The 15,061-nt window shown below is 47.8% G+C and overlaps 1 protein-coding gene across 1 annotated transcript in view; it reads left to right on the plus strand.

The window, feature by feature from the left end:
• SEMA5A (semaphorin 5A) overlaps positions 1-15,061 on the plus strand; it is a 412,149-nt gene that overhangs the window by 319,684 nt on the left and 77,404 nt on the right. The window contains exons 13-14 of the mRNA XM_058831651.1: positions 4,439-4,620; positions 6,618-6,761. Of these exons, the coding sequence (XP_058687634.1) occupies positions 4,439-4,620; positions 6,618-6,761 (326 nt within the window). The remainder of the gene's footprint in view (positions 1-4,438; positions 4,621-6,617; positions 6,762-15,061) is intronic.

The raw sequence follows: 15,061 nt of genomic DNA on the forward strand, positions 1-15,061 counted from the left end.
TTTTGAAATATTTTCTGTTGTAGTTGATAGCTTGAAATATATCTTTTCCCATCTTTTAGTTGTGATTCCCGCCCCCCCCCCGCCCCCAGCTTTTCTTTCTCCTAATTGTTTACCTGGCGTCAAGTTACCATGGTTATTGAAGTTTCTCTCCTCAGCCCCACGGCGAGAGGTCGTATAGAGCAAAGAGAGGACCCTGCTGGCATTTCCAGCTGCTTGAAGTTTCTTTAGCCCAGGAAAGCACGGGGTTAGGAGAAGAGAGACCCTTCTTTCCAACACGGAAGTTTCTAACTTTGTTTTTCCTGTCCCAGAATGCCTCTGAGCTATGGAAGCTGAGCGGGTATGCTTACCTTGCCTTCCCTTTCTTTCCCCCTGTGTTGCCAGGAAACCAAGCCCCCCCTCTCTCCCCCTCTGTGGAGAATACTCCTACACCTTTGTGGGCATTTGAAGAAGTTGGTGTCTGTTATTTCTTATCTTGGTGTGTGTAACCTTGATTTGTAGAAAGTTTGTAAGATGTACTAACTGAGAAAAATAATTGGTTCTCTCTCTGATGTTCCCTCCCTCCGAGAAACCCTGTTAAAAGAGACCCCCAGACCCCAAATCCTTGGTCTCTCGTCCTTTGGATTCCCCTTCACAGAAATAAACTGTGGAATGCAAACCAGAGAGAGTACCCCCGATTTCTTTACTCGCTCTATAGACTTGAATTCTTGAAAGAAATCAGTGAACCCCACAAACATATGCTGGCTCAAAACTCGAGTGAAGAGAAATCTCATCACTGAGCTAGCCGGGCCACTCGAGAAGATCGAGTCAATTTTCCAGTGGGACAACTTGCAATCTATCACTTAAAAATATGCTGACATTATCTAGGAGTTTTACAAGGAAGGTAAAAATAATTTTTAAAAATGTTTTTCAGTATTTTGGTTTTGTTTGTGTTTTTTGTTTTGGTTTTGCATACAGAAGTATGCAACATGAAATGGCTTTATTTTAACAGTTATTCTCAGAGAAAGTGTAGTATGGGATCTAAATTCATTAAGAGCTGCAGAAAATTCTACAGACTCACTAAATTCTACAAAAAGTAATCTCAAACCAAAAAGACCTCTTGACAGAGTTGAAAACTGTGACCTCTACTCAGAGTGCAGAGGCACAAAGCAGGAACATGAGGTGGGTGCAGAGAGAGACTTGAGACGAAGATAGATATTTGAAGGACATTAAAAAGTAAGAAAGGTCTAAAGGTATCTGCAGAAGGGAAAGGGTTACAAAACCAGGGTTGTAGGGAAAGCAGAGTGTAGCCATGCCAAGATGGTCTGATTGACTGTGATTTTGCCCTTGAGGTGTCAGATTGTGAAAGGTTAATGGGCATGGATTCTGGTGAGGGCTGCAAAGGCCTCTCATTGGTACATTTTGCTTCCCTGCAGTCGTATGATGAAATTGTTTGATATCACTTCTGAAATGTAGATACTCAAAGAGAGACAGAGCAGGTGAGTCATGGGGAACAGCAGAGACCCCAGTAGGACAATCTTTGCAGAAGCAAGGAAAAATAATGAAGAAAGAGAATATGTTATCCATTTATCTTTCTCAATTCAAGCTTTCAGCTGTATTTTATGTATGCTTTCTCTGCCACTTAATAGGTATTATGGTAACCATAGACAACTGTTAGCTTGTCTAACCATAGACAAGCTTTAGTTTGTAATTGTAGATGCAACAGTAAAGATGTTTTGAGGCAGTACAGAAACAGAAAGCAGTAAATGTTACCTCTGTCTCTCTTTTCTTTGCCTCCTTTGGGCTCTGTTCTCTGTGGATATATCTTTTCTCTAGTCTCTCAGCCTTCTCTGGGCTCAATTCTCTGCAGATACAGCTTTCTATAGTCTCCTAGCTTCCTCTGGGCTGAATTTTCTGTGAATACAGTTTTTCTATAGTTCCCCAGCCTTCTCTGGGCTGAATTCTTTCAGGATCCTCCCTCGTGGGGAGTTCCACTTATCTCAATCTTCATTATTTGAAGTAAACTCTCGAGCTCGTTAGAATCTTGTTTCTCGTGTTTATTGCAGGATCCTTACAAAAGTTAACAGGTTTCTTTAGGCTGGTTACAAGGTTAATCTTTGCAATTTGGTACATTTCTTTCTTTTGATGGTACAAACAAGGCCTTGTGGCACACTTCATGTCTGATACACAAAATGGCCCCGAATTACGCAGTTCTTTTATCTTTATACCTATTTTTATCCAATTAACAATAGACACGTATATTATTTTTCTTAATGACCCAATGACCTATCACCTCTGTGATGCACTGCGGCATTTTCTATCCAATCACTAACTATTACCCAAAAACCTTCAGGAGAAGAATATAAAGAAGAAAGAAGAAGGACAAGAGACAACACCCTAAATCTTCCATCTTGTCTCCTGTTCTCTAAACTACTTTTTCACCCAGTGATTTAAGAAACTTTCTAATCTACACATTTACACATTTCCTATCTAACTTTAACATTTGTTTTCATGTATCACCATGAAAACATGCACATGAATTTCATATTATATGAAATTCAGTGTTTCTTTGAATCCTGGAACTAAATATTAAAAGCAAGGGCACACAGTCTGTATCTCAGACTCCAACAGTAAAGGCATTTTCATATCTCTGACATAATTAGATTGGGGACGTAGAATTGTTAGTTTATGGACTATAAATATTTGTTAAACCAGCAGTGTAAGAGAGAATGAGTCTGCTTATCACTTAAAAGGAAGTATGTCTTGTTGTCTTACAAAACCCTACATATAAACTCTACATGAGGAAAGGTTGGTGAGTTATTTTCAATAAATAGCTGCCAACAGATTTTGAAATGATGAGTTATGGTTCTGTCAGCTGTAACTGACGGAATATTCACATAGCTGTTCTTGCACAAGTAATACTTCCGAAAAATAAACTGTGGTAATTGCAATCAGTAGTGAAATTATGGTATCTTTTCCACAGTGGAAAGAATCAGCCAACATCCAGAGTGTCAGTGGAAACATGCCTTATGTTGTAATTCAATCTCTTGTATTTTCAAAGTATTTGTGAGATGTACACTTCTCTCACCACTGCTAAAATACTAAAAACAGTAAAGGACGACCATTTCAGATGTTATGACAATCTACAACTTTAATTCCTGTTTCAATATATATGCAAATATTCAAGTGTTATCTTCTCACACATTAGATGAAAAATCCATGACTACAAGTGATACGTATTTATTCCTACTAAGAGTGAGTTTAAATGCTACTTAGCCTGTACTTGTTGGTGCTGTTGTCTTGACTGAAAGTTTATATGCAGCCAAAAAAAGGCAAAATCCTTAATATTTAAGTGAAAAACTGGCCATTGTTTCCATTTAGGATCACAGATTTGTCAAGATTAACACCTTGCTAAAAGTATATTATGAAAATCTGTCTTTGTTGGGAGATTAATTCCCCATGTCCTGCCCCATTTTCTTCAGAAAAGCCCATTTTCTAGCTCATTTTGTTTCAGGTGGGCAATGAAGATTTCATATTAAATGTGTTACAGCTGCTGGATGGAAACATTCCAGTCAAGATGAGAATGATCTGAACTTTTCAGCCAAAGGTGTTGAGAATTGAATTCTGTGGGAGGAAACTGTTTCATCATGTAGGGTTATGTGTTGCTTTTTGGAGATGTTTCTAGGATTTATACATATAATTTCATTTAACATTTAGTGTCTGTCATATTTAAAACCACATTTCATCGTTATGAAATGCTACTGTATGACACATGCTTCAAAATCTGTTTTCAAAAAAAGACACTCATCATGGAGATTTGAGTTTGATCAATCCAGTTTTGTTACCGTGGACTATTTCAGCACCTGTGTTTAGAATCGGAGAACTGTTTCATTAGAAGGAAACTGAAAGATCATTTAGTTTGAATTCCTCCTTGCCAAGGGCAAGGACATCTATGTTGCTCAAAGCCCCATCAAATCTGACCTTGAACACTTCCACAGATTTGCTATCCACAGTTGCTCATGGAAAACCTGTTGCAGTGTCTTGTCATCCTCATAAAGAATTTCTTCTTTATTTCTTCCTTATCCTCTACTGGTTCTTCTTTTTGATCATGGGTTTTACTGTCAGTTTCAGGCTTCCATTTTCACTGGAATATTTTAGGAAGTAGGGAATACAGAAGAAAACTGAGAGGTAGGCAAGCGTGGTTGTGAAAGGTAACAGTTAGTTGTGATTTCTGTTATTGCTATGGTGATGGCATCCAATGTCTCAGATTGGTCAGAAGTTTTGTAAATTATGCAGCTACAGGGATTATAAAGGGAGATGGCTGCCTGGAAGATGTATCTGTCCAGTGGAAGCTGCTGTTGTTCGTGGCTAAAGGCTAAACCTCGATGCACAGCAGAATAAAGAGGTTGTGTGAAGGAACTCTCAAGCCTCAGGTAAGCTTTTCTGTTGTGTTTGTTTCCAGATGAGGAATCTGACAGTGGATGGACATTTTGGAACATGGTCACAGTGGAAACCTTGCACCCACACTGATGGTGCCAGTGTTGGCTCCTGCTTGTGCCGGACGCGTGTGTGTGACAGTCCTGCTCCTCAGTGTGGAGGATGGCTGTGTGAAGGACCAACCATGGAGATTGCCAACTGTTCCAGGTATGCAAGGCAATTTCAGGTTCTATCATTTAAAAAATTTTAACTTAATCAGAATAAAGCCTACCATTTGGAATCTCCCCTGAAATTTACCAATCCTATTTTGTGCATGAAAGGGCAAATAGGATATTAGAAATTTTCTCTCAGACTTTGTAGGAGAGAGAATGAGTCAGAGAGCAGAGTCATTTCAAATGCTGTAGCTGTGTACCAAATAACATTCTCAGCTAATTTTAACAAAAAGCTCTGAATTAGATAATATCCAAAGTATAATACTTTTTCTCTGTTCTGTAATTCATACAACTTTCTTTTCTGGAAGTTAGAATGGCTTACGTTTTTGGAGATCTCATATTACCATTGTAGTCCCCCTTTCTTCCCTGGAGAAATGTTTTCACTGTATCTTTCAGTTGTATCATGATAGCAAATTCTATTACAAGTCTGTATAGAACTCTTTAGCTACTCTTTTGTCTTCTTCAGGAACTTAACCACTCCCAGAGAAAATCAGTGAGAGGAGATAATTTCAAAGAGACTCAGAACATTATGTATTTGGAACTGCATCAGAAGCTCATGTTTAAAACATTATACACATACATTATACATACTTTAATTTCAAGATGAAACATATACTGATGCATTATGCTTATTTTCAGTGATTCTTTCTGGTTTTTGTCTTTTTTTTAACATCACGATCACATCATGATAGTAAATAAAACTGACTACATTTCTGCACAAGGTAACCGCAAGCTCTAAATGAAAATTGTGTATTTTAGGAAAATTATTAATATTATATTAATACATATAACAATATATTATATAACACCAGGTCAGGAGAATGATAGAAAATATAAACATGCTGTGAGATATTGAACAATCAAACAACTGTCAGGTTTAGAAGGGAATTTGGAATGTGAATTGGGACTGGATTCGCATTCTACCTTTGGCATGATTACACTACTATTTAAACATCTTCTGCTAACACTGCTATATTAGTAGGGCACTGTTTTAACTTTTACTTTTATGATGAAACATCAAAAGCTCAATATAGTTTAGTTTTATTTTTCTTTCTTCCTGTTTATGTTCTACCAGTACAAAAATTGCCAGCTAGCCAATTAAAGTTCTGGATAACAGCTGAAGTGCATAATTTTTTTTTGCTAGAATTTCATAAAGGCAAGCTACAGCATGTGAACTCTCTTAGCATTTTTGTTACATTACAGGCAAGGAATTTACATCAGAATAACCTGTTAAAATTGAGAACTAATGCATTTTACAGTTTACTTTAGTGCCATAGAGTCATTTAGGCTAGAAAAGACACTTAAGATCAAGTCCATCCATTAATAAGCACTGCCTAGTCAACTAAACTATGTTCCCAAATACAACATTTGCCAGTATTTTAATACCTCCAGGGATGGTGACTCCACCACTTCCATGGACAGCCTGCTCCAGTGCTTGACAACCCTTTTGGTGAAGGTATTTTTCCTAATATCCAATCTAAATCTCTCCTGACACAACATGATTTCCCTGGGAGAGGAAACCAACCCCCACCTCATTACAGTCTCCTTTCAGGTAGGTGTAGAGAACAATATGGTATCCTCTGAGCCTCCTTTTCCTCCAGGCTTTAAACACTTGCCTTTCAGAATAGGTAGAAAAATTTGACATTTTAATCTCCCAGAAAATGATACGTCATTTAGTTTCAGAACATTGATACAGGAGTTTGCATATATAGTTTACCTAGAACAAAGTGACCAAAAGCAACTAAATATCTTCGTATCTTTGTAATTCTTCTGCAAGGAGGTAATTTTAGCAGTTGTTGATTACAAAGCATGGAATACGGAATATCAGACCACCTTTATTTTGGCTTAGTATTCTTGAAGAAATGGAACACCATGCAGTATTAATGACTTCTACAGAAATATTAATAGGCCAGATTCTGCTGTCAGTCACACCTAATCAGCCATTCGCTATGTAATAACAGATGACAGAGCCTGAGCTTTTTATTCTACCAGAAATGGAGGCTGGACAGCGTGGACTTCTTGGTCACCTTGTAGCACAACTTGTGGAATAGGCTTCCAATTTCGACAGCGTTCCTGCAGCAATCCAACTCCTCGACATGGAGGACGCGTCTGTGTGGGACAGAATCGTGAGGAGAGGTGACTTATATTTTATCTATTGTCTGTTTAAATTTTTTCGGTACAGTCGTATTCCACAGGACATTTTCTCCTTTATTTGCCTTGGTCGTCCCTTCCCTTCCCTTCCCTTCCCTTCCCTTCCCTTCCCTTCCCTTCCCTTCCCTTCCCTTCCCTTCCCTTCCCTTCCCTTCCCTTCCCTTCCCTTCCCTTCCCTTCCCTTCCCTTCCCTTCCCTTCCCTTCCCTTCCCTTCCCTTCCCTTCCCTTCCCTTCCCTTCCCTTCCCTTCCCTTCCCTTCCCTTCCCTTCCCGCGCCTTCCCTTCCCTTCCCGCGCCTTCCCTTCCCTTCCCGCGCCTTCCCTTCCCTTCCCTTCCCTTCCCTTCCCTTCCCTTCCCTTCCCTTCCCTTCCCTTCCCTTCCCGCGCCTTCCCGCGCCTTCCCGCGCCTTCCCGCGCCTTCCCGCGCCTTCCCGCGCCTTCCCTTCCCTTCCCTTCCCTTCCCTTCCCTTCCCTTCCCTTCCCTTCCCTTCCCTTCCCTTCCCTTCCCTTCCCTTCCCTTCCCTTCCCTTCCCTTCCCTTCCCTTCCCTTCCCTTCCCTTCCCTTCCCTTCCCGCGCCTTCCCGCGCCTTCCCGCGCCTTCCCTTCCCTTCCCTTCCCTTCCCGCGCCTTCCCTTCCCTTCCCTTCCCTTCCCTTCCCTTCCCTTCCCTTCCCTTCCCTTCCCTTCCCTTCCCTTCCCTTCCCTTCCCTTCCCTTCCCTTCCCTTCCCTTCCCGCGCCTTCCCGCGCCTTCCCGCGCCTTCCCGCGCCTTCCCGCGCCTTCCCGCGCCTTCCCGCGCCTTCCCTTCCCGCGCCTTCCCTTCCCGCGCCTTCCCTTCCCTTCCCTTCCCGCGCCTTCCCTTCCCGCGCCTTCCCTTCCCTTCCCTTCCCTTCCCTTCCCTTCCCTTCCCTTCCCTTCCCTTCCCTTCCCTTCCCTTCCCTTCCCTTCCCTTCCCTTCCCTTCCCTTCCCTTCCCTTCCCTTCCCTTCCCTTCCCGCGCCTTCCCTTCCCGCGCCTTCCCTTCCCGCGCCTTCCCTTCCCTTCCCTTCCCGCGCCTTCCCTTCCCTTCCCGCGCCTTCCCTTCCCGCGCCTTCCCTTCCCTTCCCGCGCCTTCCCTTCCCGCGCCTTCCCTTCCCTTCCCGCGCCTTCCCTTCCCTTCCCTTCCCTTCCCTTCCCTTCCCTTCCCTTCCCTTCCCTTCCCTTCCCTTCCCTTCCCTTCCCTTCCCTTCCCTTCCCTTCCCTTCCCTTCCCTTCCCTTCCCTTCCCTTCCCTTCCCTTCCCTTCCCGCGCCTTCCCTTCCCTTCCCGCGCCTTCCCTTCCCGCGCCTTCCCTTCCCTTCCCTTCCCTTCCCTTCCCTTCCCTTCCCTTCCCTTCCCTTCCCTTCCCTTCCCTTCCCTTCCCTTCCCTTCCCTTCCCTTCCCTTCCCTTCCCTTCCCGCGCCTTCCCTTCCCGCGCCTTCCCTTCCCGCGCCTTCCCTTCCCTTCCCTTCCCTTCCCTTCCCTTCCCTTCCCTTCCCTTCCCTTCCCTTCCCTTCCCTTCCCTTCCCTTCCCTTCCCGCACCTTCCCTTCCCGCACCTTCCCTTCCCGCACCTTCCCTTCCCGCACCTTCCCTTCCCGCACCTTCCCTTCCCGCACCTTCCCTTCCCGCACCTTCCCTTCCCGCACCTTCCCTTCCCTTCCCTTCCCGCGCCTTCCCGCGCCTTCCCTTCCCTTCCCTTCCCTTCCCGCGCCTTCCCTTCCCTTCCCTTCCCTTCCCTTCCCTTCCCTTCCCTTCCCTTCCCTTCCCTTCCCTTCCCTTCCCTTCCCTTCCCTTCCCTTCCCTTCCCTTCCCTTCCCTTCCCTTCCCTTCCCGCGCCTTCCCGCGCCTTCCCTTCCCTTCCCTTCCCTTCCCTTCCCTTCCCTTCCCTTCCCTTCCCTTCCCTTCCCTTCCCTTCCCTTCCCTTCCCTTCCCTTCCCTTCCCTTCCCGCGCCTTCCCGCGCCTTCCCGCGCCTTCCCTTCCCGCGCCTTCCCTTCCCGCGCCTTCCCTTCCCGCGCCTTCCCTTCCCTTCCCTTCCCGCGCCTTCCCTTCCCGCGCCTTCCCTTCCCTTCCCTTCCCTTCCCTTCCCTTCCCTTCCCTTCCCTTCCCTTCCCTTCCCTTCCCTTCCCTTCCCTTCCCTTCCCTTCCCTTCCCTTCCCTTCCCTTCCCTTCCCTTCCCTTCCCTTCCCTTCCCTTCCCGCGCCTTCCCTTCCCGCGCCTTCCCGCGCCTTCCCTTCCCGCGCCTTCCCTTCCCGCGCCTTCCCTTCCCTTCCCGCGCCTTCCCTTCCCGCGCCTTCCCTTCCCCTCCCTTCCCTTCCCTTCCCTTCCCTTCCCTTCCCTTCCCTTCCCTTCCCTTCCCTTCCCTTCCCTTCCCTTCCCTTCCCTTCCCTTCCCTTCCCGCGCCTTCCCTTCCCTTCCCTTCCCTTCCCGCGCCTTCCCTTCCCGCGCCTTCCCTTCCCGCGCCTTCCCTTCCCGCGCCTTCCCTTCCCTTCCCTTCCCTTCCCTTCCCTTCCCTTCCCTTCCCTTCCCTTCCCTTCCCTTCCCTTCCCTTCCCTTCCCTTCCCTTCCCTTCCCTTCCCGCGCCTTCCCGCGCCTTCCCGCGCCTTCCCTTCCCGCGCCTTCCCTTCCCGCGCCTTCCCTTCCCTTCCCTTCCCTTCCCTTCCCTTCCCTTCCCTTCCCTTCCCTTCCCTTCCCTTCCCTTCCCTTCCCTTCCCTTCCCTTCCCTTCCCTTCCCTTCCCTTCCCTTCCCTTCCCTTCCCGCGCCTTCCCTTCCCGCGCCTTCCCTTCCCGCGCCTTCCCTTCCCGCGCCTTCCCGCGCCTTCCCGCGCCTTCCCTTCCCGCGCCTTCCCTTCCCTTCCCGCGCCTTCCCTTCCCCTCCCGCGCCTTCCCTTCCCGCGCCTTCCCTTCCCTTCCCTTCCCTTCCCCTCCCTTCCCTTCCCTTCCCTTCCCTTCCCGCGCCTTCCCTTCCCTTCCCTTCCCTTCCCTTCCCTTCCCTTCCCTTCCCTTCCCTTCCCTTCCCTTCCCTTCCCTTCCCTTCCCTTCCCTTCCCTTCCCTTCCCTTCCCTTCCCTTCCCTTCCCGCGCCGTCCCTTCCCTTCCCTTCCCTTCCCTTCCCTTCCCTTCCCTTCCCTTCCCTTCCCTTCCCTTCCCTTCCCTTCCCTTCCCTTCCCTTCCCTTCCCTTCCCTTCCCTTCCCTTCCCGCGCCTTCCCTTCCCGCGCCTTCCCTTCCCTTCCCGCGCCTTCCCTTCCCGCGCCTTCCCTTCCCGCGCCTTCCCTTCCCGCGCCTTCCCTTCCCTTCCCGCGCCTTCCCTTCCCGCGCCTTCCCTTCCCGCGCCTTCCCTTCCCTTCCCGCGCCTTCCCTTCCCTTCCCGCGCCTTCCCTACCCTTCCCGCGCCTTCCCTTCCCTTCCCTTCCCTTCCCTTCCCTTCCCTTCCCTTCCCTTCCCTTCCCTTCCCTTCCCTTCCCTTCCCTTCCCTTCCCTTCCCTTCCCTTCCCTTCCCTTCCCTTCCCTTCCCGCGCCTTCCCTTCCCGCGCCTTCCCTTCCCGCGCCTTCCCTTCCCGCGCCTTCCCTTCCCTTCCCGCGCCTTCCCTTCCCGCGCCTTCCCTTCCCTTCCCGCGCCTTCCCTTCCCTTCCCGCGCCTTCCCTTCCCTTCCCGCGCCTTCCCTTCCCTTCCCGCGCCTTCCCTTCCCTTCCCTTCCCTTCCCTTCCCTTCCCTTCCCTTCCCTTCCCTTCCCTTCCCTTCCCTTCCCTTCCCTTCCCTTCCCTTCCCTTCCCTTCCCTTCCCTTCCCGCGCCTTCCCGCGCCTTCCCGCGCCTTCCCGCGCCTTCCCTTCCCGCGCCTTCCCGCGCCTTCCCGCGCCTTCCCTTCCCTTCCCTTCCCTTCCCTTCCCTTCCCTTCCCTTCCCTTCCCTTCCCTTCCCTTCCCTTCCCTTCCCTTCCCTTCCCTTCCCTTCCCTTCCCTTCCCGCGCCTTCCCTTCCCTTCCCGCGCCTTCCCTTCCCGCGCCTTCCCTTCCCTTCCCGCGCCTTCCCTTCCCTTCCCGCGCCTTCCCTTCCCTTCCCGCGCCTTCCCTTCCCTTCCCTTCCCTTCCCTTCCCTTCCCTTCCCTTCCCTTCCCTTCCCTTCCCTTCCCTTCCCTTCCCTTCCCTTCCCTTCCCTTCCCTTCCCTTCCCGCGCCTTCCCTTCCCTTCCCTTCCCGCGCCTTCCCTTCCCGCGCCTTCCCTTCCCGCGCCTTCCCTTCCCGCGCCTTCCCTTCCCTTCCCTTCCCCTCCCTTCCCGCGCCTTCCCTTCCCGCGCCTTCCCTTCCCTTCCCTTCCCTTCCCTTCCCTTCCCTTCCCTTCCCTTCCCTTCCCTTCCCTTCCCTTCCCTTCCCTTCCCTTCCCTTCCCTTCCCTTCCCTTCCCTTCCCTTCCCTTCCCTTCCCTTCCCTTCCCTTCCCTTCCCTTCCCGCGCCTTCCCGCGCCTTCCCTTCCCTTCCCGCGCCTTCCCGCGCCTTCCCTTCCCTTCCCGCGCCTTCCCTTCCCGCGCCTTCCCTTCCCGCGCCTTCCCTTCCCGCGCCTTCCCTTCCCTTCCCGCGCCTTCCCTTCCCGCCCCTTCCCTTCCCTTCCCGCGCCTTCCCTTCCCGCGCCTTCCCTTCCCGCACTTTCCCGCGCCTTCCCTTCCCTTCCCGCGCCTTCCCTTCCCGCGCCTTCCCTTCCCGCGCCTTCCCTTCCCTTCCCGCGCCTTCCCTTCCCTTCCCGCGCCTTCCCTTCCCTTCCCGCGCCTTCCCTTCCCTTCCCGCGCCTTCCCTTCCCTTCCCGCGCCTTCCCTTCCCGCGCCTTCCCTTCCCTTCCCTTCCCTTCCCTTCCCTTCCCTTCCCTTCCCTTCCCTTCCCTTCCCTTCCCTTCCCTTCCCTTCCCTTCCCTTCCCTTCCCTTCCCTTCCCTTCCCTTCCCTTCCCTTCCCTTCCCTTCCCTTCCCGCGCCTTCCCGCGCCTTCCCGCGCCTTCCCGCGCCTTCCCGCGCCTTCCCGCGCCTTCCCTTCCCGCACCTTCCCTTACCGCACCTTCCCTTCTCGCACCTTCCCTTCCCTTCCCGCACCTTCCCTTCCATTCCCGCACCTTCCTGCACCTTCCTGCATTTTCCCGCACCTTCCCTTCCCGCACCTTTTCTTCCCGCACCTTTTCTTCTTGCACGTTCTCGCACCTTCCCTTCCCGCACCTTCCCTTCCCGCACCTTCCCTTCCCGCACCTTCCCTTCCCTTCCCGCACCTTCCCTTCCCGCACCTTCCCGCACCTTCCCGCACCTTCCCTTCCCGCACCTTCCCGCACCTTCCCTTCCCTTTCCGCACCTTCCCTTCCGTTCCCGCACCTTCCCTTCTCTTCCCGCACCTTCTCTTCCCACACCTTCCTCCACCTTCCCTTCCCCTCTCTCTGTAATTTCACTCCTGTACTGTACACTATTCCCATTAACAAGGCTGTGGGTCTGCATCAGATCTTTTGTCTTTCACTTAGCTTTGTCACTTCCAGGCCACCTGAGAGGCCCTGTAGTGCTTTTATGCACTACCAGAGTATTGTGCTAAAGCAACATGCTCCTCTCCCCTGAGACCCTGAAAACTGATTCTCTTTGAAAATTGATTGTGCTGTGTTTGAATTGTAGCTCCTCCAGCCTCAAGACCTGGAATTCAGAACAAAATATAATAAGGTCACAGCACTAGGTTACTGATGCTGTGAATTAATTTTTTCTGCTGTAATTAATTAGGCATTTATATAACATGGAAGAACATTTCAAGGGCTTTGTTTTCTATTCAATCAATATAATACATTTTGAATTCAAATATCTTTAGTAAGGTTTCAAGCTTGGTGGGGTTTTTTAAATTGCTAGTATATATTTTTTAACCCTCGAGCAGATCAAGTTAGCTCAGATTTTGATTTCATCACGTACTGTTTTTGGCACCAGACTAAGAATTTTGTCACTAGCTCAGAATGCCAAGTTCAGCCCTTTTATTCTATTTTACATGCATCCTAGCTACATCTCTAATTTATGTGGACCCTACATACATCTCTAATTTTTGTGTTAACAGTTTTAACAGGAATTAAATATTTCTTTAAATCAAACTAGAATATATTCAGATAAACTGCAACGCTTGCATGCATTGTTTTGTTCCCAGAGCTACCTACCAGAATGCTAGATAGCAGAAGGCTAGCCCTGGTGTGAAAATTTGGAGTCCTGTAGCCATCCATTCTATGAGATGTATGCAGATATGTTTCCTCCCAATATGCATTTACAGCTTACTTCAGTGTTTCTGTATGGATGATGTAGTATTCTATATTGGTGTTGGATGTAAACTAAAGTCAGTAACATTTATGAAGACTTTCAGTGAGGCATTTAATTAAACACAACTCAAGCATTTCTTCAGATTAAGAAATTCATTGAAACAAGGTTGCATCACATATTTATGTATTAACTGATCACCAGGGACCTGGTCTTTCTCACTCTTAAATGTAAGGGATCAGTATCACAGAACACGTGAACATTTCTTGCTGTTTCAAGGTCATGAATATTTACTGTTTCATTCCAGAGGAGAGAATTTTGTTCTTTTTTAAATTGCTTTCTGAAAATAGGTTGCCCAACCAGAAAGCCATCACCATCATAGATCGTATCTGTTGTTATTTAGCTCTGTCCCAGCATGGATAACAGTTACTGATTTTCTTGAACTGAGAGGTCAGTCCAGGGCAGGACACAAAGAGTCTAAACATAGAAAAAAAATAGTTCAGTTTGAAGAGACTTTGGGGTGATGGACAATAGATGGTAATAGTAATTGTTCATTTTAGTTTAATATTGAATAAAATTTTGATAAGAAGTTTCACAGAAATAAAGAAAATAATAAGAAATACTTTCTTAATTATGTGAGCATTAAGACTATGGATGCACTGAAAAAGCATTTACAAACTGGAAAGTGACTTATGATGAGTTGAAATAATAGCAGTCCAGAAGGATTGAATTTTGATATGCAACAGTTCTGAAGAAACAATAAGCTTATATTGCTTTGCTTTTGTAGCCTGCAGCTTATTTGTCCTTTCTATCTCTGTCCAGTTCAGCAGCAATCTGGGTTGAATGTGCCTGTGAGTTTACTGCAGGATGCCTTTTTCTCTTAAGAGTTCTTCTGTCACTGTTTCCTGTCTCTTTGAAAGACCCTTCACCTCCAATATCACTGCACCTTTCTCACTCACAGCTTGCTCACAGCTGACCTTCCTGCCTCTGCCTTTGTTTGTTATCCATGTTATCTCCTGATACTTTTAATTATTTTTTAAGTGGCTTTAATTTTCTTTTCCAGAGGGTGCGGTAAGTTAGGAAGTTTTGTCAAATAATTTGTAAAGCAGCTAGAGGAAAGAGGCATCAGTTATTTGCCAGGATTTTTGCCAGTGTTAAGCCAAGTACTTGGATAAATCTTTTCAGAGCTGTAAAAAGCAGAAAGTCTTGGGATATTTGCCAGCCAGGGCCCATCTCAACACCCACAGCAGGGGAGCAGTGCAAGCCTGGAGATTGTGACCAGCTGCAACCATAGTCTAGATGCTAGTGACATCATGAAAACGAGAGAAGTCTGAAGTCCAGGTAGGAAGCTAAACCACAGGCCAGGATTAGGATCATGTTAAATAGAGCTCCTTGGCCCACTGGTGTGGGTGGAGGACCCAGGGGAAGCTGGCTGGGGCCATTAGAGTTTTATAAGTGTCCCCATGGCCCTGCCAGCTTGTAGAGAGTTTTGAGCTGTAAGGGTAATGGAGTACCAGCATTTACAGTAGTATTATTATAATGTTTCACTCTCATTGAGTTACATCAGCACCAAATAGAAACAGTTCCTTTGAGCCCATAACATTTAGGCCGGCTGAACAAATACTACATGTACAGTTACTCCCAAGAAACATGTACTGGTCTTGTATCCAAAGTGCCAAGAAGCAACTTCTCAGATTTTCTTATTTAAATCAACCAATGTTTTTAAATAGCCTAACAGTTTACTTTTTTGATGACCCAGCTCATATGTAAAATGAATATATATTTAGTATTAGTAAAAATTTGAATTAGTTGGTTTACACATTGAATGCATTTGTCTTTTTAAACGTGCATACTCCGGTCACCTTCATATGTTCAGGGATATAAATATAGGATTCAGTTTCCACAGCCATTTATGTGCCAAACTTTGAAGCAGCTTTTCAACAAACAGTGATTTCAGTAGAAATCTAGTACATAACTCCATAGAAACCGAACACAAAAAAGGCAATGTATATCTGAGGTAAATTTA

Source organism: Poecile atricapillus, chromosome 2 (genome assembly GCF_030490865.1).
Source record: "Poecile atricapillus isolate bPoeAtr1 chromosome 2, bPoeAtr1.hap1, whole genome shotgun sequence".
In the NCBI taxonomy this organism is placed as follows: domain Eukaryota; kingdom Metazoa; phylum Chordata; class Aves; order Passeriformes; family Paridae; genus Poecile; species Poecile atricapillus.